The 22,384-nt window shown below is 35.4% G+C and overlaps 4 protein-coding genes and 1 long non-coding RNA gene across 8 annotated transcripts; 1 reads left to right on the plus strand and 4 right to left on the minus strand.

Annotated features, from left to right (window-relative positions):
• Positions 1 to 448: 448 nt before the first annotated feature.
• Positions 449 to 3,074, minus strand: LOC114392054 (DEAD-box ATP-dependent RNA helicase 21-like). The gene has a single exon (XM_028353091.1). The coding sequence runs from the start codon at positions 3,057 to 3,059 to the stop codon at positions 798 to 800; it is 2,262 nt and encodes a 753-aa protein (XP_028208892.1). The 5' UTR covers positions 3,060 to 3,074; the 3' UTR covers positions 449 to 797.
• Positions 3,075 to 3,942: 868 nt separating this feature from the next.
• On the minus strand, positions 3,943 to 6,743 carry LOC114392922. The gene is made up of 2 exons (XR_003662420.1): positions 5,118 to 6,743; positions 3,943 to 4,500 (listed from the first exon to the last, which is right to left on the minus strand). It is a non-coding gene; the product is annotated as an uncharacterized LOC114392922 (long non-coding RNA).
• Positions 6,744 to 8,086: 1,343 nt separating this feature from the next.
• LOC114392833 (U-box domain-containing protein 35-like) lies at positions 8,087 to 9,769 on the minus strand. 2 transcript variants are annotated; one of them, XM_028354063.1, is made up of 4 exons: positions 9,422 to 9,769; positions 8,840 to 8,964; positions 8,629 to 8,771; positions 8,087 to 8,547 (listed from the first exon to the last, which is right to left on the minus strand). In XM_028354063.1, the coding sequence occupies exons 1-4, from the start codon at positions 9,684 to 9,686 to the stop codon at positions 8,304 to 8,306; spliced, it is 777 nt and encodes a 258-aa protein (XP_028209864.1). In that variant the 5' UTR covers positions 9,687 to 9,769; the 3' UTR covers positions 8,087 to 8,303. The 2 variants fall into 2 exon arrangements, with proteins under 2 accessions (XP_028209864.1, XP_028209865.1); XM_028354064.1 differs by having other exon boundaries at positions 8,629 to 8,744; positions 9,422 to 9,764.
• Positions 9,770 to 13,420: 3,651 nt separating this feature from the next.
• Positions 13,421 to 18,207, plus strand: LOC114393897 (phosphatidylinositol/phosphatidylcholine transfer protein SFH2-like). 3 transcript variants are annotated; one of them, XM_028355381.1, is made up of 12 exons: positions 13,421 to 13,550; positions 13,668 to 13,797; positions 13,895 to 13,923; positions 14,623 to 14,706; positions 14,811 to 14,864; positions 15,080 to 15,157; positions 15,485 to 15,538; positions 15,666 to 15,725; positions 15,807 to 15,902; positions 16,293 to 16,394; positions 16,530 to 16,610; positions 17,676 to 18,207. In XM_028355381.1, the coding sequence occupies exons 2-12, from the start codon at positions 13,743 to 13,745 to the stop codon at positions 17,955 to 17,957; spliced, it is 975 nt and encodes a 324-aa protein (XP_028211182.1). In that variant the 5' UTR covers positions 13,421 to 13,550; positions 13,668 to 13,742; the 3' UTR covers positions 17,958 to 18,207. The 3 variants fall into 3 exon arrangements, with proteins under 3 accessions (XP_028211182.1, XP_028211181.1, XP_028211183.1); XM_028355382.1 differs by lacking the exon at positions 13,421 to 13,550 and adding an exon at positions 14,426 to 14,473 and having other exon boundaries at positions 13,558 to 13,797; XM_028355380.1 differs by having other exon boundaries at positions 13,549 to 13,797.
• A 180-nt stretch (positions 18,208 to 18,387) lies between these two features.
• LOC114393896 (WEB family protein At1g12150-like) lies at positions 18,388 to 21,079 on the minus strand. Its single transcript, XM_028355379.1, has 3 exons — positions 20,942 to 21,079; positions 20,440 to 20,620; positions 18,388 to 20,208 (listed from the first exon to the last, which is right to left on the minus strand). The coding sequence occupies exons 2-3, from the start codon at positions 20,590 to 20,592 to the stop codon at positions 18,637 to 18,639; spliced, it is 1,725 nt and encodes a 574-aa protein (XP_028211180.1). The 5' UTR covers positions 20,593 to 20,620; positions 20,942 to 21,079; the 3' UTR covers positions 18,388 to 18,636.
• Positions 21,080 to 22,384: the final 1,305 nt, after the last annotated feature.

The following is a 22,384-nucleotide window of genomic DNA, read 5'->3' on the forward strand; positions in this document are numbered from 1 at the left end:
TCAAACATAGCCATATTGCATTAACTTAATGCAACTTGCATCCATCATTTCCCCATCACCTTTATATTTAAGACAGATGGTAGCCTAAGAAATGTCTATGTATATGCCTAACTAGTAACTGACTAAGACAGAAGGTGCTGATAGCTAAAATAGACTGATATTTGTAAAGCATTTTACATGTTAATGAATAAAAAAAATTGTGTATGAGTTACTCTATACAAGGTACACTGGTACAAGACTGCAGTAGTAATACATAGGCTGAGGTTACAGCACCGACAATGAAACTGAAACTAACCAAAACTGAAGCAACATTTGACAAATGGTCCCATTCAACCTTCAATTTGACATCAGCTGAACAATTTTTCAGAAACTATTTTAAGTCTTAAGCAACAACCAAAACATTAATCAAAGTATCAAACAAGTGACAGCATGGATAAAGCAAGAAAGATAATCAGAAAAGACAATCATTGTAGCATAAGATGAGAAACCTCAAAGCCAAATGACAAAATTAATCAAATATCCTCATCTACAACTATCAATTCCTGTTAGAAATAATTAATAAGCAGAATAGTAGTAACTCTAGCTAAGAAGAATACAAGCAAGGACAACGAACAATACCAGAATAGAAGAGCTGCTGTAATTAAATTTTATACAGGACCATATAACCACAAGAAGCAGATTAGGCTGCTAGGGCCTCACTGGCAAAATGTTCATTACACCAGAAAACTTGATATGACCTGCAAAGTTGAATAGTTGATGCCTTCTAAAGAAGTGGCTAGCTCAAAAAAAAAATCTGTCTAATGCGCAAAAACAGTGTCATTTCGTCTAGGTGGTCTGTCTGGAATAGTTCCTGGCTTGAATTTTGAAGCTTCGTGCCTTGCCAGTTCAGGTGGAACAGGACTGTTACTTTGAATAAGCATCTGCTTGAGGTCATAGAAGACATCAGAGTCGTGAAGAGTCAAGAATGTGGTAGCCACACCCGTCTTTCCTGCACGACCAGTACGCCCAATCCGGTGAGTGTACATTTCAATATTCCCAGGCATATCATAGTTGATGACATGAGCCACATCAGGTATGTCAATCCCACGTCCAGCAACATCAGTAGCAACAAGAACATTATATCTCTTGGTCCTAAACCCTTCAAGACTGATCTCCCTCTGCTCCTGCGACTTCCCTCCGTGCAAAGTAGTCACGCGATACCCATCCTTATCCAAATTCTTGGCAACATGATCCGCATTCTTCTTGGTGTTAACAAACACAATTGCAGTCTTGTCGTTAAGCTCATCAAGCAACCTATGAAGCTTGGAAAACTTCTCGGCCTCCTTCATCATGATCACATGCTGGCTGATCAAATCAGTTGCCTTTCCAGCAGTGCCAATGGTGACCACAACAGGGTTCCTCAAATATTTCCTAGCAAGCCTCTCCACAGCAGGTGGCATGGTGGCGCTGAACATATAGGTGGTGCGGTAAATCTTCTTCTCGTCAAGCTCCTCATCCTCATTCTCCGGTTTGAGATTGCTGGAAGGCATGGCATCGAGGACACCCATCACCTGGGGCTCAAACCCCATGTCAATCATACGATCGGCCTCATCAAGAACAACATAGTTGCACTGGTTGAGCACAGCATAGCGGCGCTCCAAACAATCAATCAAACGTCCAGGAGTGGCAATGACAATCTCACAGCCCTGCCTAATCTTAAACCCTTGCTCCTCAATGGACTGTCCACCAACAATGGAGACGACCTTGATGCCCAAATACTGAGCAAACTTGACAGTCTCATCCTCAATCTGCTGCGCGAGCTCGCGAGTGGGGGCCATGACAACAGCATAGGGACCCTCAGCCTCGTTGTCTTCGCTTATGGGAGGAAGGCGGGTGATGTAACTCAGCATGGGAAGCACAAAGGCGGCGGTTTTACCGGAACCGGTCTCGGCAATGCCAATGACATCACGCTGCTGCAAACCAAGTGGAATGGCAGCCATCTGAATAGGAGAAGGGGTTTTATAGCCAGCCTTCTCAACCGCCTTCAGAAGCTCGTTGGTCAATTTGCTCTCATTCCAGCTCCTCATAGGACGAGGAATCTTGGAACCCTTGTAGGAGATGTTATAGTCTTCTCTGAAGATACGCCAATCCCTCTCTGTCATCTCTTCCAGCTTCTTCTCGCTCCAGTGCCGGTCAACGCGCATGTCGAAGGTGTCGTATAGGTCGGCGGCAGCCTCCTTGCGGCGCTGGGCGTCGGCCTCCTCGGGCCTCTCCTCCAGGCCGTCTTTCTTCCGGATTTGGTCTCGCATGTCCTTCTCGTTCTTGGCGGCGAGCTTCTTCTGCTCGCGGCGGTCCATGCCCGCGCGGAACCCGCGGCCGAAGAGGAGCTGGGCCTCGTGCGGGTTCTGGTAAAGGGAGTTCATGTCGCGCGAGGTGTCCTCGGTGTTCTCCCAGTCGAAGGAGAAACGGAACTTCTCGCTGGGCTTGATGACGCGCTTCTTCGGCTTTTTCGAGCCCAGGTACTGCTCCTTGATGGACTCAAGCTCCTTCTCGCGCTCACGCTCCGCGAGTTTCTCCAACCGGGCGCGTTCGCGGGCCCGGCTCTCCTCTTCGCGCTCCCTCTCTCTGTTGCGCCGTTCGGCTTCGCGATCCCGATCGCGGGCCCTCTCGCGCTCGCGTTCTCTGTCTCTGTCACGATCGCGGTCCCGGTCTCGGTGGTGGTCTCGGTCTCTTTCTCTGTCTCTGTCGCGGTCGGAGGAGGGTTTGGGATCGGAGGAGTGGTTGCGGGAGAGGAGCTGCTCCTGGCGGCGCTTCTGGTCGGCGACTTCTTCCTGGCGGCGCTGGAGAGCCAATTGCTCGCGTTGGGCTTTGGTTAGGAACACTGGCTTGGAGGTTGAGGCGGGGACGGGGGCAGCGACGTCGTCGTTTGAGCGTTTCATGATATGAAACAGAGAGAGAGAGAGAGAGAGAGATCGCTTGGGTAATTGCAGGAGGGGAGGAGAGAGGAGTGAACGCGCAAACACCAAACCACTTCGGATTGGATTCCAGACACTTCTATTCAACCTCCGCCACTGCTGCATCTATTTCTTTCCCTCACACTTATTTATTTCCTTTTCTTCAAACTCAGGTAAGGGCAAGCCCAGCTTTCTCACATATTCGGCCTGCCCAAGGCCCAATTCACATAAATGGACTATTATATTAACTTTATGTTTATGGTAACCAATCCTCATTACAACATTCTAACTAGTAATATAATTATATTTTCTAATTCAAATTAAGGTGATTATTCTAATTATAATAATCAATCATGATTGAAAATTTCCAAATACTAATATTTATATTTTTAAATTCAAATTAATTGATGATTCAAAGATATTTTTATTTTAATGTTAATTTTAATTATTTGATAATACATAAGTGGAGCACAATATGATGAACTCGTTTTAATGGGATTCTAACAATAACAATTCAAAGAAAATTTACTGGTTGAATAAGGAGAAACTCACCATTAAGAAGGAACATGGTGGTTTAGGATTTTGTCATCTGCATGTTTTTAATTTATCTATGCTAGGGAAGTAAGATTGAAGTTCTCACAAACCAAGATGTTATAGTGACAAAAAATTTTAAAGCAAAATATTTTCCAAAGTTCGAATGGCCTACCACAGTTTAATGGATAGACTCATTCTTAATGATATAAAAAATTGGCATACACCATGGGTATATATATGAATTTATGGTACGTGACACGGTAGAGTAATGCATCATAGTACGTATTAGATAATTTCATTGATATAAAAAATTGGCATACACCATGGGTATATATATGATAGATATTGTTAATAATACAATATTAAGGTAAATCTACAATTTCATTGATATAATAATGCATAGATCATACGATATAAAGGAAAATCTACAATATTTATACTAATATATATTTTTTAAAGAGAAGCTATACTAATATAATAATGAAAACAAGATTAATTACTAACATCATTTTTCAGTTAGTATATGATTTTTCCTTGGGTGCTTCTTATGCATATATTTACTCATCTCATCCTGGTGATGGACCTAAATAACCATAAACTGGACATAAAATGCTTAAAAGGACAAATCCACGGGATTCATTTTTTTGCTGTGAAACTCTCGAACTCCCTTTGACGTCCATGGAGCCGGAGCGTGGTGAAGTGCAATCACTCATCATCTGGTCGATCACTTCTCTTCCTTCGCATATGATTTTTATGTCACAGCTACCCTGTGCAGTTTTTAATACCTTGGCCGCTATGGAATTTTGACTTCTAGACCCAGATTTTCTACTCATCCAAAAAATAAAAATAAAACAATTAGAAGTTAAATGCTGTTACTATGAATTTAGTGTCACATATATGGATCGCGGACACGGTTCCTTAAATTAGATTGAGTAATTCCAATAACCAATTTCCTTATATTAAGATTTTCGACAAGGTCCACGATGGCTCTGGCAGCATTGTCACCTTCAATGAGCTTCATCTCCACCTTAACCTGTTCCATATTACATATATATAGTAATTAATTAAGGTCACTGATCATCAAAATCTATCTTCAATCAATTCATAAAAAGCCTAGTATATCCTAAAGAGCTCATTTTATATGTTACGTTTTCCAAGCAAGGATTTCTTTACTTTCGAATCAACGCAGAGATCAATGAACTTTTGAAGGAGCAATTTTCTCTTGCCTTTCTCTTGTGTCAAGTGCATGTTAACATTCTCTAGATTTACGTGGCTCCTTGGAATTTTTCCCACTACATTGCATTAAACAACTTACAGTTGGAAAGAAATTTGGTTATGACATATTTCACATATTAGAGAGTGAGTCTTAGTTAGGGACTAACAAGTAATAAGCAGAGTAATCAATTTTTTTTTTTCACAAGTATTATTGGAGATAATTCTGTTAAAGATATGATTGGATATTACGTGTGAAAACAAGTCTTAATAAGAATTCAAACATAAGTTATAGGGAGACAAAACTCTTCAACTAGCTAGAAGTTTTGAAGCAATTCCGTTGGTAAGTAGTAACCCATTTGATACGGCCGGAAAGGGACTTATTTGATTATGGGCATCTAGGAGTAGAAAATGAAGAGTTAATAATTAATTACGTACATGGACTTGGAATGAGCTTGACTTGAGGAAAAACGTGTACGATTCAAACGGTGGCAGAGGGTGTCATGGCGTGCTTCGAGGCCCATGAAAGAGCCTCCGTGCTCGAATCTCCATCGTTGCCTACTGCCACATAAACAACATCATCACCACCATCATTGCCGACGCCGTTGTCAATATCAAGAGAGAACAGAATGCTCTCGCAGTCTTCTCTTAATATTGCATCCAAAGGCTTCTTCAGATTTATCTCAAACAACTCCTCTGAATCTGAATCTCCTATCACTTTGGTTTCTCTTGAACCCAATAAAACCGCCACAACTGATGCACTCATCGTGCTCCATTTCCCATGACCTTGTTGATTACATGATGTTGTTTGCTTTCTCCGATTTTATTTCCAACTAATTTGGACCAAACTAGAAGCCAGAATAACAAATGAAAGGATAAATAGACTGTATTTGATAAAATATAGTGTACACGTTGGTTATATTGTAATACCGTGGCTCGTAAGTGTCTAGGTTGACTGGAATATACAACGTACATTACTCGAATGAAAGAAAAAAGACTAGATTTTTATATACACACTACACTAATATTACTTGTATTTTTACTCAACAAAATAGTTTCACCCCTGTTGGTCCTTTATAAGGTATTCTTCACTAACACCCACAACACTGACCAACTGACCAACAGCTATTAAGTAACACTCACTTTGAAGACACAGTCTATCGTGCGCAAGCAAAACATTTTACACACGGTATGCAAGCAAAACATTTTTTTTTTTGGCAAGCGATGGTGATATGATTTCGTTCGCCCTTGGATTTGGTTGGAATGAGGTGTCAAGACGAGATGAAGGGGGTGGACGGCAATCGCAGCGCACGATGATCCGTGTTGAAAAGACCAGCCAGAATGGTCGACGGTTGAGTTTTTTCGTTTTGATAGAGAAGAGGGGAAGGAAGATAGAAAGGTACAAGGATAAAATGGGAAGGAAGAAAATTGAGGAATCAATCTCATCCATTTATTAATAAATCTAACAATTAAAAGCAATTTATTTTTTGTTTCACAACCTGCGAAATATCTTTTAATCTCACACCTTAGACTCCGTTCACTTTGAAACGCGTTCTAGGGTCAAGTTTCTGCTTTAGTGCTACACCCGTGACCGTGAGGGACGATTTTAAACTTGTTCTATTCATAAAAGTGGCAATTGAAATCTACACTTGTTATCACTATTTTTTTATATTTGAAAATTGATCCCACCCCTCCACACTCTTTATGCGATGCCCTTGGAGACATACTTCACTCCCCACTTCCATCACGAACGAACCAACAAAAGCAAGCTCAACATCAAATTAAATAAGAAATCAAATGCCGTTTCACTCTCTCCTTCTGCGCCGCGTGCCAAGCCAGATACGCTATCGTCGATGCTAGAACATGTTCGGTATGTTGAGGTACCGCTGTAACGCTTCTCTGTTTATGCAGAGAGAGAAAAAGCAAAAAAGTGCAAGAGGAGGAAATGCTGGTGGAGAGAGGAACTTGGGGTCAAGGTGTAAATTTGCAAGGACTCTTTCAATCCATAACAATTAAACCATCACAACCGCTTAATTTTTTAATTAATAAATCCAACGATATTTTTTTGTTCTTCATCGGTGATGCAGTAAATTGTCGAAATTGTATTCTTTATTATTCGTTTTCAAGCTGTCCCTTCAAAATTAACTCGATTGAGATTTTATCTTAATATTTAATTGTAAAAATATTAATACAATTCTCAGGATATTGTTTTGAAGAAAGGAATAGACGGAAACAAACTTAACATATAAATCATGTTTGAAAATTACCTATTTCACCTTAAAACGCGTTCTCACTTTGAATTATTCAGAAAAGTCGTGCATCCATGCGTATATTGTATATTCACAGTTAAGCAAGAACCATGGACGAATATGCCTTTTGTCGTCAGGTATCCAGGGATACACACCTCCAATAAAGTCAAATCACATGCTATGAACAATACTTTTTGTTCGATGCGTTCGCTATCATTTAAAAAAGGGTAGGGTTGAGGGGGATTACGTAACACTAAAACGATATTTTAACATTAAATTAACTATTTTATTAACATTACAATAATAACAGAATTTTCCGTTCATCTTGACGTAACCAAGATAACAACATTAATGAAAAATGGAGTACACGGAAAAGATCACACGCAAACAATATTTTGTCAAGGAAAACGCCATACCTATACATACACAGAAAATTCATATTTGACAGGGATGGAGAAAAACATATCTGTACCTACACAAGGGATAGACAGGTAATCTTCCCCCAAGCTTCCTCCTTCTTCAAGTCTTTTTCTCTATTATCCGGTTTTTCTAAGAACTGTCCTGTTAGGATTTTTGTTAATTAATGTTGTGTTGATTATTAATATTAATATTATTTGATTATTAAAAACTAGCGATTACCAAAAGTTAGCATTATGTTATTTTAACTATAATAATAGATATTTGTTATTAGACTTTTGATGTGAAGAATGTCTAAAACGCTGGACTTCTCTCGTAATATATACTCAATGATAGAGTCTTATTCCCATTTGACTTGGTATAAAATTTATTCTCGTTATACAATTTTATATATCTCAAATATATTTGAGAAAAAGTCCAGTCAAAAGCGGATTTATTTTTCTCTCATTTGTTTCTCTATATTACATTGAGGTGTAAACATATATTCAAATTTCCTTCCAAAGTATACATATTCATTGTGTGATAATAATAACGTGACATATCATAAAAATCCAAAAGTTGTATTTTAAATCTTGAGATATATAAAAATACTAAAAAAATTATATATAACATAATTTTATGTATCTTAATAAAAAATTTCTTTTATTAATTTTATAACAATACTCGACAACACTTATATATATAAAGTTAACTTACTCTTTTCCACAAAATGTTACAATATATAAAAGTGAAAAAGTTCAATGGCGCTCAATTCCCCTATTTTCATAAATAGTGGACCCAACTTCGGAGTTTATAATACAATATGATTCACGACTGGCATTAATTTGCAAACTAAATTTTCATCTCCACTATTAAAATTATTCATGATGAGCTACATTACGAGTCAAAGAACTTGACTGAGCTATACATCTATACCCTTTGTCCTTTGCTGCTATACAACCACACATGTACACTGTAATCATTTAAACTTGGGTATGAAACAAATACATGAAACCAAATCGTTTTGATGATCTTCTTTTTTACTGGTTATAGAAGCATCATTAGCAGAGGTGCAAGTGGCAAGCGGCTGTGGGAAGGGTGACAATGACATCATCTGCTCATTTACTTCCTTCTTTTCACATATAATTCTCACCTTGCAACTTTGTGGTGCATTCTGCAGTATCTGATCGGCTATGCCTTTCCCTCTCCTTGATTTTGATTTTCTGTTCAGTTCTCAAATATTAATGAAATGCTTATAATTAATATAATTAAGCCTACTGATACGGTCAGATTATGTAATGTACCTTAGATGAAGTTTGTTGGCTCCAATCACTAGCCTTTTTATTTGAAGAATGGGAATCAGGTCGAGGATAGCCTTTGCAACTGAGTCACTCTCAATCAGGATGGTGTCTACCTTAACCTGTTCTGAATAATTTTGTTGTTTTATCTATGGAATTGAATAACTAATTAAGGGTTTGATAATTCCATTAGATTTATATAATGTATTATTAGTACCTTGGAAGTAGAGCATGATTGTAGGAATTTCTGAAGGAGCTCTCTCCTCTTGCCTCTTTCTTGGTCAATATAACTCTCCACCTGCTCAGCACTCACTTGATTCCTTGGAATCATTCCTATTCCCACTGCAAGCACACAAGAAAGAGTGGCAAGACACGGATTCAAATTAGATCCATATGGACTGGTTGGTACATATGTTAATAAGAAATTACATTTGAAATCAACTTGGAAGTAACAATTTCATTCAAATTCTGAACTTTTTTTCCCCCCGTTTTGTTGATATAAACGGGGCAAATCTAAAAAAAGTACGTATGTTCTTTGATCATTCTACTTGGTTTGGCCACCTTGTCCAAGATGACATTTGACACTAAAAATAGATGCTTGGTTTGAAGTAAAGAAAGCAAAATGATGAAGGAAAAAAAAAACAGAAAAGCAAGTTAGCAATCAAACATCAATTAGTTCAATTCATCTTGCAACCCACAACTTGAACCTCATACATATATAGGTAGGTACTGGGTTTGACCAAGTTGCACCAAGAAATAAAGAGTGAAAAAAGAAGAAATAGTTATATAATGAAGTTACATGGATTTGGAATGTGGTTGATCTGAGGGAAAACATGAATGAGATAAATGATGGTAGATGGTGATTGAGCAACAAAGTTGTTGAGAGCCCATGAGAGAGCGTCCATGCTTGTGTCGCTCTTACCCACTGCTACATAAACACAGTACTCTTCTTCATCATCATCATCATCATCATGGAGTTGCCTCTCGTTCGAATTCTCGTCCACTTCTTCTATCTCACACACGCCGGTGCCGGTGCCGCTGCTTCTATGCCCGTCCATGTCCATCGACAAATACGTACACAGTATACTATTAATAATTGAAGGTCGACAAATTAGAAGTTGGGTTAATTTAATTAAAAGAGAAGAGAGAGGAATTTAATTACGTGCATCACATCACATGCCATCACATGCATGTTGTTGAATTATTAAGGGAATAAAAAATGAAGCGAGAAAGTCAGAGTTTTCTACGTACCTTCTTTAGCTATGAACTCAAGAGTGGGCCGGTAGACAGTCACACTCTCTTCCTTTAATGAGTTCAAATATATTAAGATAATAATATTTGAAGTTTTATTCCAAAGTATGAAAGAAACGCGTTATGAGAGAGACTCCTAGCAGCATCATGCATGCGTCTCAAAGGAAGGTTTGTTTTGTATGATTTGAAGGAAGGAAGGAAATGCATTTTTTTTTTTTTTACTTTTTACCTTTATTTGGCGATCTCGCAGAACGTACACTTTTTGCTGTTATGTCTTGGTTTTCTCTAATTGGAAACATTAACTTTGACTTCTTTTTTTAATCTTGCCAAATCACACAAGGCGTTTTTTTTATAAAAAAATATATATTTCATTATTATATTTGTAAAATTTGACCAAAAAAATCTCTCGGTATATTATAAATTTGAGTGCATCGTTTCTTACCGATATATACTTTTAATTATAGTTGTTGGCTCCGTATAAAAATGTTCGTAGTCGTTGGATCCGTATGCCAACAAATCTTTCTTGAAATTATTCAAGTGCATCGTTTCCTCTCATCCCAAAAACCATGAACTGCGTCTAGAATGGTATTTACAATGCATATTAATTTTGAGGTCAATTCAAAGAATGATGCGGAGGCTAAAGATAATAGCTTCACTGTTGACGTAATTTTCTACGTCCTAAATTGTCCCTTAATTATTTCCTTTGGATGTGTCAATGTTTGGGCACAGCTGAAAGTGCAAAATATAATGTGAATGAATACAAATTTTGTCATTTGTTTTGTTTGAAGTTTCTGATTTCCCACTTAATATCGGCTCTTATTTGACTTTGTTTTTCTTTGACTCGGTCATGAATTGATCCAACATCGTGGATAGGCCGGCACTTCTGTTACAACAGTCAAGACCAGACCCAGGTTTTGACATCGACAAGTTTATCTTCTTTTGTTAATATTTTTAAAATCGTAATATAAGACAATCAACTGATTCCGTATATTAAATTTTAAGTAATTCTATAAAACTTGCAATTAGTAACATATATACTAAAACTATCATAAACTATAATTAAAATTTATTTTTATATATAGCAGTTACTATTAATTTGTTAATATTTTTTCAACATAATTATAATTAAACATTAAAGTTAAGTTCTTTATTTTTTTTCAACATGCAAGTATTAAAATTTTCGGTTTGAAGTTTGGCAATGACACGGAGAATTCTCTAGCTCCTACATGACATTTGGTCTTTAGCCTGCTGCTAATAAGCTTAGAAAGTAGTGCAAAACGTCACCACGGAATGTCATATATGTCTTATACATACCTCTCCTTAAAGTGTCTTGGAGCCATAGGGTACCCATTTTTTCATTAGTTCATGAACAGACACTCAGTGATCGTAATCTGCGTGGGGCAAGAGAAGACACCTAAGGTTAAGCCTAAATCAGATTAATGATGTAAACCTATGAGAAGAACACATGTTAAAAGGTTTAAAGGGTATACACACGCGCACACACACTAATCTTAAAGGAATTCAAGATAATAAGTGTGCATGCACACAAATTAATAAGTGCGTGACTATATCAACGTTTACAAATTAATTGCATGCGCATGTGTGTGTGCGTTTTTATTGGTAATAAGTGCGTGATTTTTATGTTGTTTTATCATTCAGAATACTCCCCGAGAACAAAAGAAAACAGACAAGCAGCTACAGTCTAGGAAAAGCTAAACCACGAGTGTCAGCTTCTAATTCGTCCAGCAAGCCGAGGAAGACGATTTACCTGCCCATCTGTGCACTAGTTACCTTCTCTTGAGGTGTATGGTTGAAAGTAAGATTTCATTGATGAATAAGTGCGTGATTAGATCAACGTTTACAAATTAATTTTAAATGAAAAATTATAAAAAAAAAATTAAAATGATTTATGTATAGATGTTTCTGTTTTAAAATAGTTTTGTTATAAAATTTAGTGTAAATCTTTCAACTCAATATAAATTTGTTTTTTAGATAAAAGCCATAAAACTAAGCACTCTCTAATAAGTATTTCAAATATAGAAAAACCCGTCGGAATTGATTGTTTCGTGTGACCTGAAGTTTTACACGTATGAAAATTTTAGTTGTGTAATTTTTTTTATTTTCATAAATTAAAATTTATTAAGTATATATGTAAAGAATTCATTCGCTTTCGCCACAAAAAAAGAGAGTTTTCCGTAAAAATAAAGGCAGTGTTAGATGGTGTAGAGCTATCTTATAACGTGCTTTTAGTTGGCCTTTTCTTTTTAGGTGCATGCGTACTATAACCCTTTTTCTTTTTTTCTTTTTTCCCACCACTTTTTTTTTTTTTTTCCGTGTTGTTAATTTGTGCACGATTCTAAACAAGTCACTCGATTGGGGTTGGTGGGGCTTGATCATACAATCATTTATTCTTTACTAGCCAACTCATGCTATTGTTGGAGGTCGAGCAAGCATCCAATTTGCATCAACATATTAGAAGACGACTCATAGCTAGGAAAAGGCCTTTAACTTGTTATATTTTTTATCCCCTGAAAATGACGTTTGAAGTCATGTGTTTTTTTTCTTTAACTAAAAAGGAAAACATGCTTTAGACTATTTTTTAAAAATTTTAAAATATAACTATAAAAGTAATACTTGCAGAGAGTTTCATTATATAAAAACGAATAATTAATTTATATTGAATTGTAAAAATGTTTTAAAATAATTAAAATATGTATAATTAATTCAAAAGAATTTACATTTGAAAAAGAGCATGATAATTGATAAGCATATATAGTTATAAATGACATGAATATTGAAAAAATAATAAGTCATTCTCAATTTTATTTTGTCATAGTTTAATGTATAGTAAAAGTAGATTGAAGGATAGTTAATTTAAAAATATAAATAGTTGAAATTTATAGAGAAACAAAAAATATAATATAAAAATGAAAAATTAGAATATTTTTCTTTATTCATAAAAATTAAATACAATACTAAATGATTTATAATACTCATATGCTTTGTTTAACCAATCAAGTTAGATTCTTATTATTAATTTTGAGTACAAATGGTTAAGATTTAAAAAGTTAATATGTAAAATAAAAAACAATTAATGTTATAGATTTAAAAGATCGTCAATAACTTAGGCCTTAACTGAGTGGGCCAAGACGAACATCTAAAATTTTAATTTTTTCTATTAATATGAAATTTTTATTTATCGGAGTCGGAGTTAACAAGTATATTCCATGTTCACACACACACACACACAAGAAAGATGCACTCAACCAAAACAATGAAATCTAAAATTTAACGGCTGAAAACAGATCGAGGCAGTGGGTCCCTGAAATCAACGGTGCAATGACTTGTCAACAATTATACTATAATTGCAATTGTAACTAACTAATATAATAACGTCTTACCAAAAACAGACAAAGAATCTAACAATAAATTCTCAAAAAATAAAAAAGCTTTTTTTCACTGTTTGGAAATTGTGGGGTTGGGTATCTCAACTTTCAATTTCTCATTAGATTCTGAACAGTGAAGCTTCCATTTTTGCCTTTTTTTTATAATTATTTCCAATCTATTCTCAACTGATCTGATTAATAATAAAAATGAAAAAGTAAAAAAGTATCGGAGGTTAATATAATTAGGAGAAAATGGAATTTAAAAAGAGAAAGAAAGGGTGGAAATTGTAGGTAGGAAGAACTTGGTGATAGGCCCGCCTTTGTTGAATCTTCATTTATGGTCTTTCTTTCTATTAGTTGTTCTTGTTTGCTATATCTTTAAACCTCTTGCTTTTGTTTTGCTTCAAGGTGTGGTGTGTTTCACATTTGAAGTAACACTGAAAAGAAAGGAAAGTGAAGTTGAGAGTTTAAGAAGAACAAGAAATGGGGGTTGGTTCCCAGGATGCCATCAAGCAGTTCCAGGCATTCATTGACCAAGGTCTTTCTTTCTCTCTCTCTCTCTCTCTCTCTCTCTCTCTCTCTCTCTCAGTTTTTAATTATTTTTGTTTCTTGTTTTGAATCTGCAACAATGGTAGTTGAGGAGCCTTTGCGAACAACGTTTCAGGTTAGCATTTTGCATTTTCATTGATCTCTATCTTTGACTCAACTCTTACTTTCTCTCTCCTTCATTTGGCTACTTTGATCTATTATGTATGGTACGGGTTGGGTTGGGTTCCGGGCCGCCCAATCAGAAACCTTCAATGGATTTTTTATACTGCTCCTAAATCTTGGTTTTTATTGACTCCCAACTTCCACTGTTGCTGGATATTTGACACGTAATGTCTCCCAAATGAGATCTGATGATTTCAATTCTCTTTCTCAGATTCTTTCAACTATATAATCTAACTTGTGTTTCACGCTTTCACCTATTTTGTAAAGTACTCCTCATCACTAGTAACTTCTTTCTGTTTTGCGGAGTGCTATAAATTTAATAATTAAAGATAATTACCCAACTATATCTTATGAGGTTTGATGAAAACTAGGAATTTTTAGTAATCAATTAACGAGTACTTAACTAGAAAACTAATGAGGGTCTTGCTAACCAGTGCCCTTATGTCTTATGGCAGTGGTTAAGGAACTAAAAGGATAAAATAGCACTGCCTATAAGATCATGGGTTAGCATTTGCCAACTTATAACTCTTCCTGCCCTAAATTTTGAATACTTTATTAATGTGGATACAAACTATTTTTTGGCATTTTGATTCTACAAAACTAATAGCTTCTCCTTTTTCCTCCTTTGGAATTTCGTAACTTTAATTGCCAGAATGTTCATCAAGGATTTGTCACTGCAACTTTAATGCGGTTTCTAAAAGCAAGGGACTGGGATCCTTACAAGGCACAGAAAATGGTAAGATATATATGGTGGAAGTGTCCTTTGGTTGAACATTTTGCTTGCAAATAGTTCTCCACTATATGCAACATAGTGTACCTGACGTCAGTATTATGTTTCAGTTGGTTGATTGTTTAAATTGGAGGGTGCAAAATGAGATTGACAATATATTATCTGTAAGTTTTTATGATGCTGATCCCTTGCATGATTTCTTTATCAATTTAAGTTCGCTTCTTGTCTATAATTGAGAGACTTGCTCCGTTATATTCTTTATCGTCTGTTATTTTGAAAATAATGACAGCATAATGTATCTTATTAGAGCATTAGCAGTAAATTTTGAAGTTGGTGATTTATAACATCAAGTATGTCTGTTTGGTGATTCGTTTTTCAGAAACCAATTGTTCCTGCTGATTTATACAGAGCGGTGCGTGATTCACAACTCATAGGATTATCAGGTTACTCAAGAGAGGTGCTCATTCTCAAACATAATCTTTTCCTCGTTCCATTTCATCATAGTTGTGCTTTAATTGAAAGTGTTTGTTCATCAGAAAATGTAACTTAGGATTTATGACCATGTGCATTTTTAATGACATTGATTAATATGATAGGACTTGGATTTTTTTTCATTTTTTAAAAATTTTTATTCTTGCTTTATTTCAAAGTGTTTGTTCATCAGAAAATGCAACTTAGGCTTTATGACCATGTGCATTTTTAATGATATTGATTAATATGATAGGACTTGGATTTTTTTTTTCATTTTTTAAAATTTTTTATTCTTCTTGTTCTGCCTTTTCAGGGTCTGCCTGTCTTTGCAATTGGTGTTGGGCTTAGCACATTTGACAAAGCATCTGTAAGTTTAATTATTGGAAAAAATGAAAACGGATGTTGCCTCTGTGAAGCACTATCTGTTTGTTTTTCTTAAGCTATGTGTTCTGAGATCGTTCTGGCATTTTTTTTGGGTGTTTTTATGTTTGTAGGTCCATTATTATGTGCAGTCACACATTCAAATTAATGAATATCGTGAGCGTATAGTCTTGGTGAGTATTAGTCTTTAGAGTCTTCTTCATTAACCATTTGAGCTTTGTTGGCCTTCTGTTTTGACCCATATATGTCTGTAGCCTTCTGCATCAGAGAAGCAAGGGCGACCTATTACCACTTGTATAAAGGTCTTAGACATGACTGGTCTGAAGTTATCAGCCCTGAATCAGATTAAGGTACTTTTTTGTTCATACTGCTATTTGATCCGCAGCATTGCCATACCATGATTAATTGTGAATTGAATGTATAGATAATCCGTTCTTAAAAGTTAAATTTGAATGGTAAACAATATGGATGTATAAGGTTGATATAGTGAACATGTGTGAGATCATTTGGAAATTATCATTAACATATCATGATCAGTAGTAAACTATTTCACCAAAAAAAAAATGTAGCATGTCTGAAAGAAGTACAAACATACACAAGATTGAAAGTTGTTCTCCAATTTGTCATTTAGGTCAAACATTTACTGTTATTGCTACACGAAACCAAACTTAAAGCAGAAAATGTTCAATTCTTCTGCATCTGTTATATATATATCATTAAATTTGCTCGTGCTGATGCAGTTGTTAACTATTATATCATCCATTGATGATCTGAACTACCCTGAGAAGACAAATACTTATTACATTGTAAATGCTCCATACATATTTTCAGCTTGTTGGAAGGTGAGAAATTTCTACCATAAAAAAATATTGCCTTATGATTTTGCTTCCTGTATGATATTTTTTATTTAATATAGCAGTTTCAGTTGAGTTCCTATTGAGACCTCAGCATGATGTTTAAACACTCAGCGTTAGCAGGTTGTGAAGCCACTTTTACAAGAGAGGACAAGAAGAAAAATACAGGTGTTACCAGGTTGTGGACGAGATGAGCTGTTGACTGTAAGTTTTTTGTTTTTTGTCCTCATGTCTTTTGAACAAGACTCCTCAAGTGCATACCCCAACAATTGAAATTATGCCATGATGAAGAAAAAAATTGCCAATTATTATGATCGATCTCAGTCGTGGGTAACATATACTCCAGGAGCACCTACTTATTTAACAATTGGAGAGAGCATCACAAAATTAGAGGATAGCTTTTCCTTTTAAAGGTAACAATAAAGAATGCAATACAAAATCACAAACAGAAAAAGTGCATTAGGAAAACGAAACTAAGTGGTTGCTTACCAGACAAGAGACCCATTTACAAAAGCCATTAGCAGAACAGCACAGAGATGAAATGTGTGCAATTTTTTGCCTCAGATAAGAGACAGTGGTGCCATAAACTTATCTTTAAAACTCTGCCATTACTTTCTACCACATGCATGCACTTTACATTGCAATAAAGCCCCTTACCCTCATTACCCAGTTGCACTTCACGGTGCCTCTGAAACTAGTTGCAAAATGTTTCAAACTTCCAAGACATGGCTATTAATCACTAGAAACACCAACAGCAGTTAAAAATCGTAGAAATAAAATTATTGCATATTCCAGAATTGGAGTACATAACAGAAAATTAGGGGAGAGTGATAGTCTGTGGATCTGTAATGCAAGTTGTCTGTATACAATTCAATCTTTTTTATATAATATTTTATAGGATGAATTTTTCACAAAATCTACTCTTGGATTTAATGTTTGTATTATTTTCATCTTATATATGCATTTAATTAAAATTGTTTTTGTACCTATCAAAATGTTTTTAAAAGAAAATACTAGTCACTTCATAACAGATTTATTCTTGTTTAAGTTTCCTAAAATTTTATAAGCATTTTTTGCATAATATTAGTTGTACTTCTATTGATGGATTTAATCAAAATCATTTTCTTTAGTGAGTAACCACTTTTTATTTTCATTCCTTTTAGTATGCTCATGATAGTTCTTTTGAAAAATTGAAGGCCAACTCTATGGTACCTATTATCTATTTTTACTTTGTATTAATGACTTTAACAAATTAAATTTGGTGTGCAGATCATGGATTACTCGTCTCTACCACATTTCTGTAGAAGAGAAGGTTCTGGATCATCCAGACATTCTGAGAGTGGTAGTGAAAATTGCTATTCCTTGGATCATCCCTTCCATCAAGGGCTCTACAACCACATCAAGCAGCAAGCCAGACTCCGTGAAGCTGTTGAACCCATCAAGCAGGGATCGTTTCATGTAGATTTTCCAGTACCTCCAGATGATGAAGTTGAGATTGCCAAGACTATAGAGTCGGAGTTACACAAGTTTGAGAACGGAAATGATGTCTAATACGTTCTTTTAGGATCTACTGTTGAGACCTTAAAATCAGAGATCTTTTGCTTAGTACAACCAATGTAGGAAGAAGACTCCACATTAGAATTACTTCTATCAGGATTCGGCAGAATTAGTTAGCATTGTTTATGTATGTTAAAAGAGAAATTAAGGGGTAGTCAACTTAATGCAAATCCCAGCTTTACATCGTATCACAATGCAAGAGATCAATGCTAAATATAATATTTTATCCTTGTGTTTCCTGATCTTTTGCATGTTTGGTCTTGATATTTCTTGATTTTCTCTACCAGTTCAAATATAATATTATAATTTATGTTAAAGCATTGTTGAATGGCATAAGAGAAATATCGTATGCTTTATGTCCTGTACTTGAAAACCTTGTTCAGCTTTGCGTGATTGTGCATAAAGAACAGCTACTTGGAATATACAAGAGCCAGAAAGTTGTTTATTAAGGGGCCTAGGAACCAGAAAAAAAGCAGGTTGTTGACAATGAGAAATTGCATTTGCACATTCCATTTGTTTTTGAAAGATGGAAACATCAACACAGTTTCCAAGCGTACTGGAAGAGTTGATGATACATAAGTGATGGCCCATCTTCCAAGATAAAGGCAGAAAGGCAACACAATAACCAAGTTATTTCCTTTCCCATCTATATCTACTAGATTTGACTTTTATTCTAGATGGTCAAGATTGGTGCTGCAGAATGCTCCAATTTCTGAGAAGCAGCACCTGGTATCACCTTTTGTTGTTGTTGATGCCACCTCCTCAGTTCACTTTCAATTGCCACTTTTGCAGAATCTGCCATCTCTGCACTCCACAAAGCCGTCTCCTCTGCAGCCTTTGTTTCCTCAATTGCCTTCAGATTAGTTTCCACCTTTCTGTCCACTTCATTCTTTCTTGCATAGATTTCCTGCAGCTCTGCCATCACAATTGCCTCTTTCTTTTCAACCAAATCCTCACACTCCTTGGCCTTTGCTCTCAGTGCCTCAAACTCTTCATTTGACATCTTGATCTTGCCATTGAATTTTGAGTACGGGACTCTACCCACTTCAGACAAAATCTTCATCTCTTTAACGGCTCTTTGTTCTGCTGCTTTTGCCTCTTTAACCTCCACCAGAACGAGCTCAAGTTTTTCCTCTGCTTCTTCAGCCACAGCCCTTGATTTTTCAACTTCTTGCTTCAGCTCTTGAACTTTTCTCCTCGTCTCTTCTGCTTCTCTTATTGCACCTTCAGTTTCCAATTGTAGCTTCCGAATCTTCGCACTCTGCACATAGAACATATTTGCTTCTAAGTCATCAACAGTGCCTGGCTTAGGCCTTGCATCTCTCATGCTCCCTTGTAGTTTACCAGTGAGGTTAGCAGCAAGAGCTTCTGCTATATGTCCCTTCTCCTTCACTTCATCTTGCTCCTTCTTAACTTGCTTTAATTCTGTCCTAAGAGAAAACACCAGTTTCTTAAGGGAGTTCTTTTCTTCAGCAACCTCCTCAAGTGTCTTTGTGGCTTCTTTAAGCTCTGAAGTTAGAAGCCTCACAGAATCCATCTTAGAAGCATGCAGCTTCTTAATCTGCTCTTGAAGAAACTCAATCTCAGCACTTGTTTGAGCAAGTTTGGCATCTAGACTTTGCATTAGTTCAGTGTCGTATTCATTCTTTAAGGACTCCAAGTTTTTCTGTGCTTCTTCCTTGGCAGTTTTGTAATAACCAACAAGTTGGGCTTCACTTTCTTCTTGGGATTGTTCAGAGACAAGTCTCACTTGTTCAATTGATGCTTTCATGGTTGCAATTTCATTTGAGAGTTCACTGATTCTTTCCGAGTTTAATTTTGCTGAATGCTGAGCCTCTCCTGCTGCTTGGAGTGCTGCCAGCTTTGCCTCCAAAACTGCATCAAAATCCTGCCTTATTTTGGTGAGTTCTTGCTTGGAAGAATCTAGTTCAGTTATAGTCGTAGTGTACGCTTTTCTTGCATGTTCTAGTTCTTTTCTCCAAGCTTCATATCCCACGGCTTTTAGCGATAGTGTCTTTTCAAATCGCTTGCTCTGGTTCCTCACCAATTCAGCTGCTTGCATTGCAGATTGTTTGCATTCTCTCACGTTGGCCAGCTTGCTTGTCAAACTCTGAAGGATCTCCTTGGCATTCTCAAGCTCAGAAAGTGCTTTGGCTTTGATGGCCTCAGCATTATCCACCTGTTTCTTTATCTTGTTTAATTCCTTTTGGGCCAAGATAAGCTGCGTCTCCTTTTCAAATACATTCTGCAAATTATGAAGAAAAAGCATGAAAATCATTTTCCATGACAAAAATGTCTCAAGCAACTGAATTCTATTAACTTTCTCATAAATTAAAATCTCGATTATGTGTCATGTAGAAATTGATCAGGAACCATAGATATGTGGTGGTATCGGACCATGCAGTAGTTTCTCCTCTATCCTGATCCTAGGATATCTTTTTTAGGAAAAAAATGGTATGTAATATTTGATGCATACCTCTGATGATCTTCTCTTGACAGAAAATCTGTCTCTAGTGATGGCTACTTCGCCAAATAAACTAACAGCAGCTTTGACAGATTGGAATGGTGCCCTAGTGTCTATCTCTCCAACCTCTCCCCTTGGAGAATTCAACTTTTTGTGGCCATTCATTTTCTTTGCTCTAAATTGGAAAAATTGTCTGCAAGATAAATTGCAATGAGATTGAATTCTATGAATTAAGCTGCAAGACAACTCTTGATATGGGTATATGAAACTGCAGAATATTTAAACTTTCTAATGTTGCCAGCTCTGATATTAATGATTGTATCGTACCACATTATAAATTTTCTGTAAATCGAAAGCACAACTTAATATTTTAAGTTAATGATTGTATCGTACCACATTATAAATTTGAATAGCACTCACTACATGTTATTGGCACCAATGAAGGGTACATGTTAAACTCAACGAAAATTATGGTAATATTTTAAGTTACAAAACCGGAGAGCAATGTTCTTACGTGAAAAAAACAAAGATGAAGCCTGAAGAATCTCTTTCACTTGATCAGGTGGAATCAATTTCCAAAGCAAAGGTGTTGGAACTCAAAAGAACCCTGATGAAAGCATAGGTTCCTTGAGTCCAACTTTTGACATTAGAAAGTTCAGGGGTCTTTGTGAAAAGAACATCCCAGATTTTGGTTGGTTAAATGTGCTGGGATGTAGAATTAGTTATTCTATTTTAGCTCAAGGGACAGAAAGGTTTGTGGTGGGGCTTACAGTATATACCAACCAAACAGGGTGGTCAAATACAAAAATGACCTTTTATTGTGTAAGGATTGGGGTATATGCGGAAACAAACACCTTAACCAAGGGTCTGTTACGTGCAACTCAAGATGTTGGCTAATTGCTGTCTCATTATCTAACTTTATTAGGACTATGGATATGATCAACGGTAAATCTTGTGGATCTTATCTCTGTTATTAAAGACAGCACAAACATAGCTAATTTGATTTGTTCCTCTAATTGTTACTAAGAATTAATCCCAAGATTTTTTAAGTTATATTCTTTCTGTCTCATTATTTTGTTTTATAAGATAATATATATATTTTAAGAAAATTCTAATTATAGAAATACAATAAACAAAATTATTATATTTAATAAAAAGCTAAAACATAATTTTCTTCTTTTATCTAAATTTTTTGTTTCAACTTAAGTTATGTTTGGCAAAATTATGAAAAGTTAGCTGGAAGTTAAAAAATTATCTGATAGTTGAAAAATGAAAGTTAATTTATCAAACGGTAAGTATTTAGTAAAATTAATTATTAAAGTAGTTGAAAAGTGTAAAATGATAAAAAATAATAAAATCATAATTTATTTTAAAAAGATAATAAGGAATGAATAAATATATTGAGGATAAAAATGAAAGAAAATATAAAAAAGTAGAATATAACGTTTTAGAAAAATTCTAAAATGTTAATTCAAGTAGTATTCTAAAAAAAATACTAAAAACTACTGAAAAAGCTTGTTTATCGAACAATCATACAAGTTTTTCGATAAGTAAAAAAAAAACTTAAAACTAATTGAAATATCTTGTACAACATAACATTAGTCTCCTAAGTTTAAAATATTCCACTTTTGGTCTTTAAATTCTCTTGTTAGACTAAAATGATTGTTCAATAATTATTTTTTTTTACTTACAATGCTCATTTTGACCAACTTGACAAACATGGACTTGACATCTCTTAAAATTTGTCACATATCATCAAATTGACTAAATTAGTGTGATAAACTAATGGAAGTATCAACTTAATCTAATAGAAACTTTTTAAACTTACGATACTAAATTGAAATAAAAAATTTAAGTGAGTAGCCAAAATTATACTTTATTCTTAATAAAAATATCATTGTCAAAAGAATTAAAATATAATTGTAAATATATTTAGGCATTTAGGTGAAATATCCAG

The sequence above is a fragment of the Glycine soja genome, chromosome 17, assembly GCF_004193775.1.
Source record: "Glycine soja cultivar W05 chromosome 17, ASM419377v2, whole genome shotgun sequence".
In the NCBI taxonomy this organism is placed as follows: Eukaryota; Viridiplantae; Streptophyta; class Magnoliopsida; order Fabales; family Fabaceae; genus Glycine; species Glycine soja.

Excerpts from the sequence above, each read along its gene's own strand:
- LOC114392054 (XM_028353091.1), bottom strand. The coding sequence starts at position 3,059 with ATGCAGCAGTGGCGGAGGTTGAATAGAAGTGTCTGGAATCCAATCCGA.
- LOC114392833 (XM_028354063.1), bottom strand. The coding sequence starts at position 9,686 with ATGGACATGGACGGGCATAGAAGCAGCGGCACCGGCACCGGCGTGTGT. Across the intron at positions 8,965-9,421 it reads CAACCACATTCCAAATCCAT|TGGGAATAGGAATGATTCCA; the intron begins GTAACTTCATTA and ends GTGTGCTTGCAG. Across the intron at positions 8,772-8,839 it reads AATCATGCTCTACTTCCAAG|ATAAAACAACAAAATTATTC; the intron begins GTACTAATAATA and ends TCAATTCCATAG.
- LOC114393897 (XM_028355381.1), top strand. The coding sequence starts at position 13,743 with ATGGGGGTTGGTTCCCAGGATGCCATCAAGCAGTTCCAGGCATTCATT. Across the intron at positions 13,798-13,894 it reads CCAGGCATTCATTGACCAAG|TTGAGGAGCCTTTGCGAACA; the intron begins GTCTTTCTTTCT and ends CAACAATGGTAG. Across the intron at positions 14,707-14,810 it reads CTTACAAGGCACAGAAAATG|TTGGTTGATTGTTTAAATTG; the intron begins GTAAGATATATA and ends ATTATGTTTCAG.
- LOC114393896 (XM_028355379.1), bottom strand. The coding sequence starts at position 20,592 with ATGAATGGCCACAAAAAGTTGAATTCTCCAAGGGGAGAGGTTGGAGAG. Across the intron at positions 20,209-20,439 it reads TCAAGAGAAGATCATCAGAG|AATGTATTTGAAAAGGAGAC; the intron begins GTATGCATCAAA and ends CATAATTTGCAG.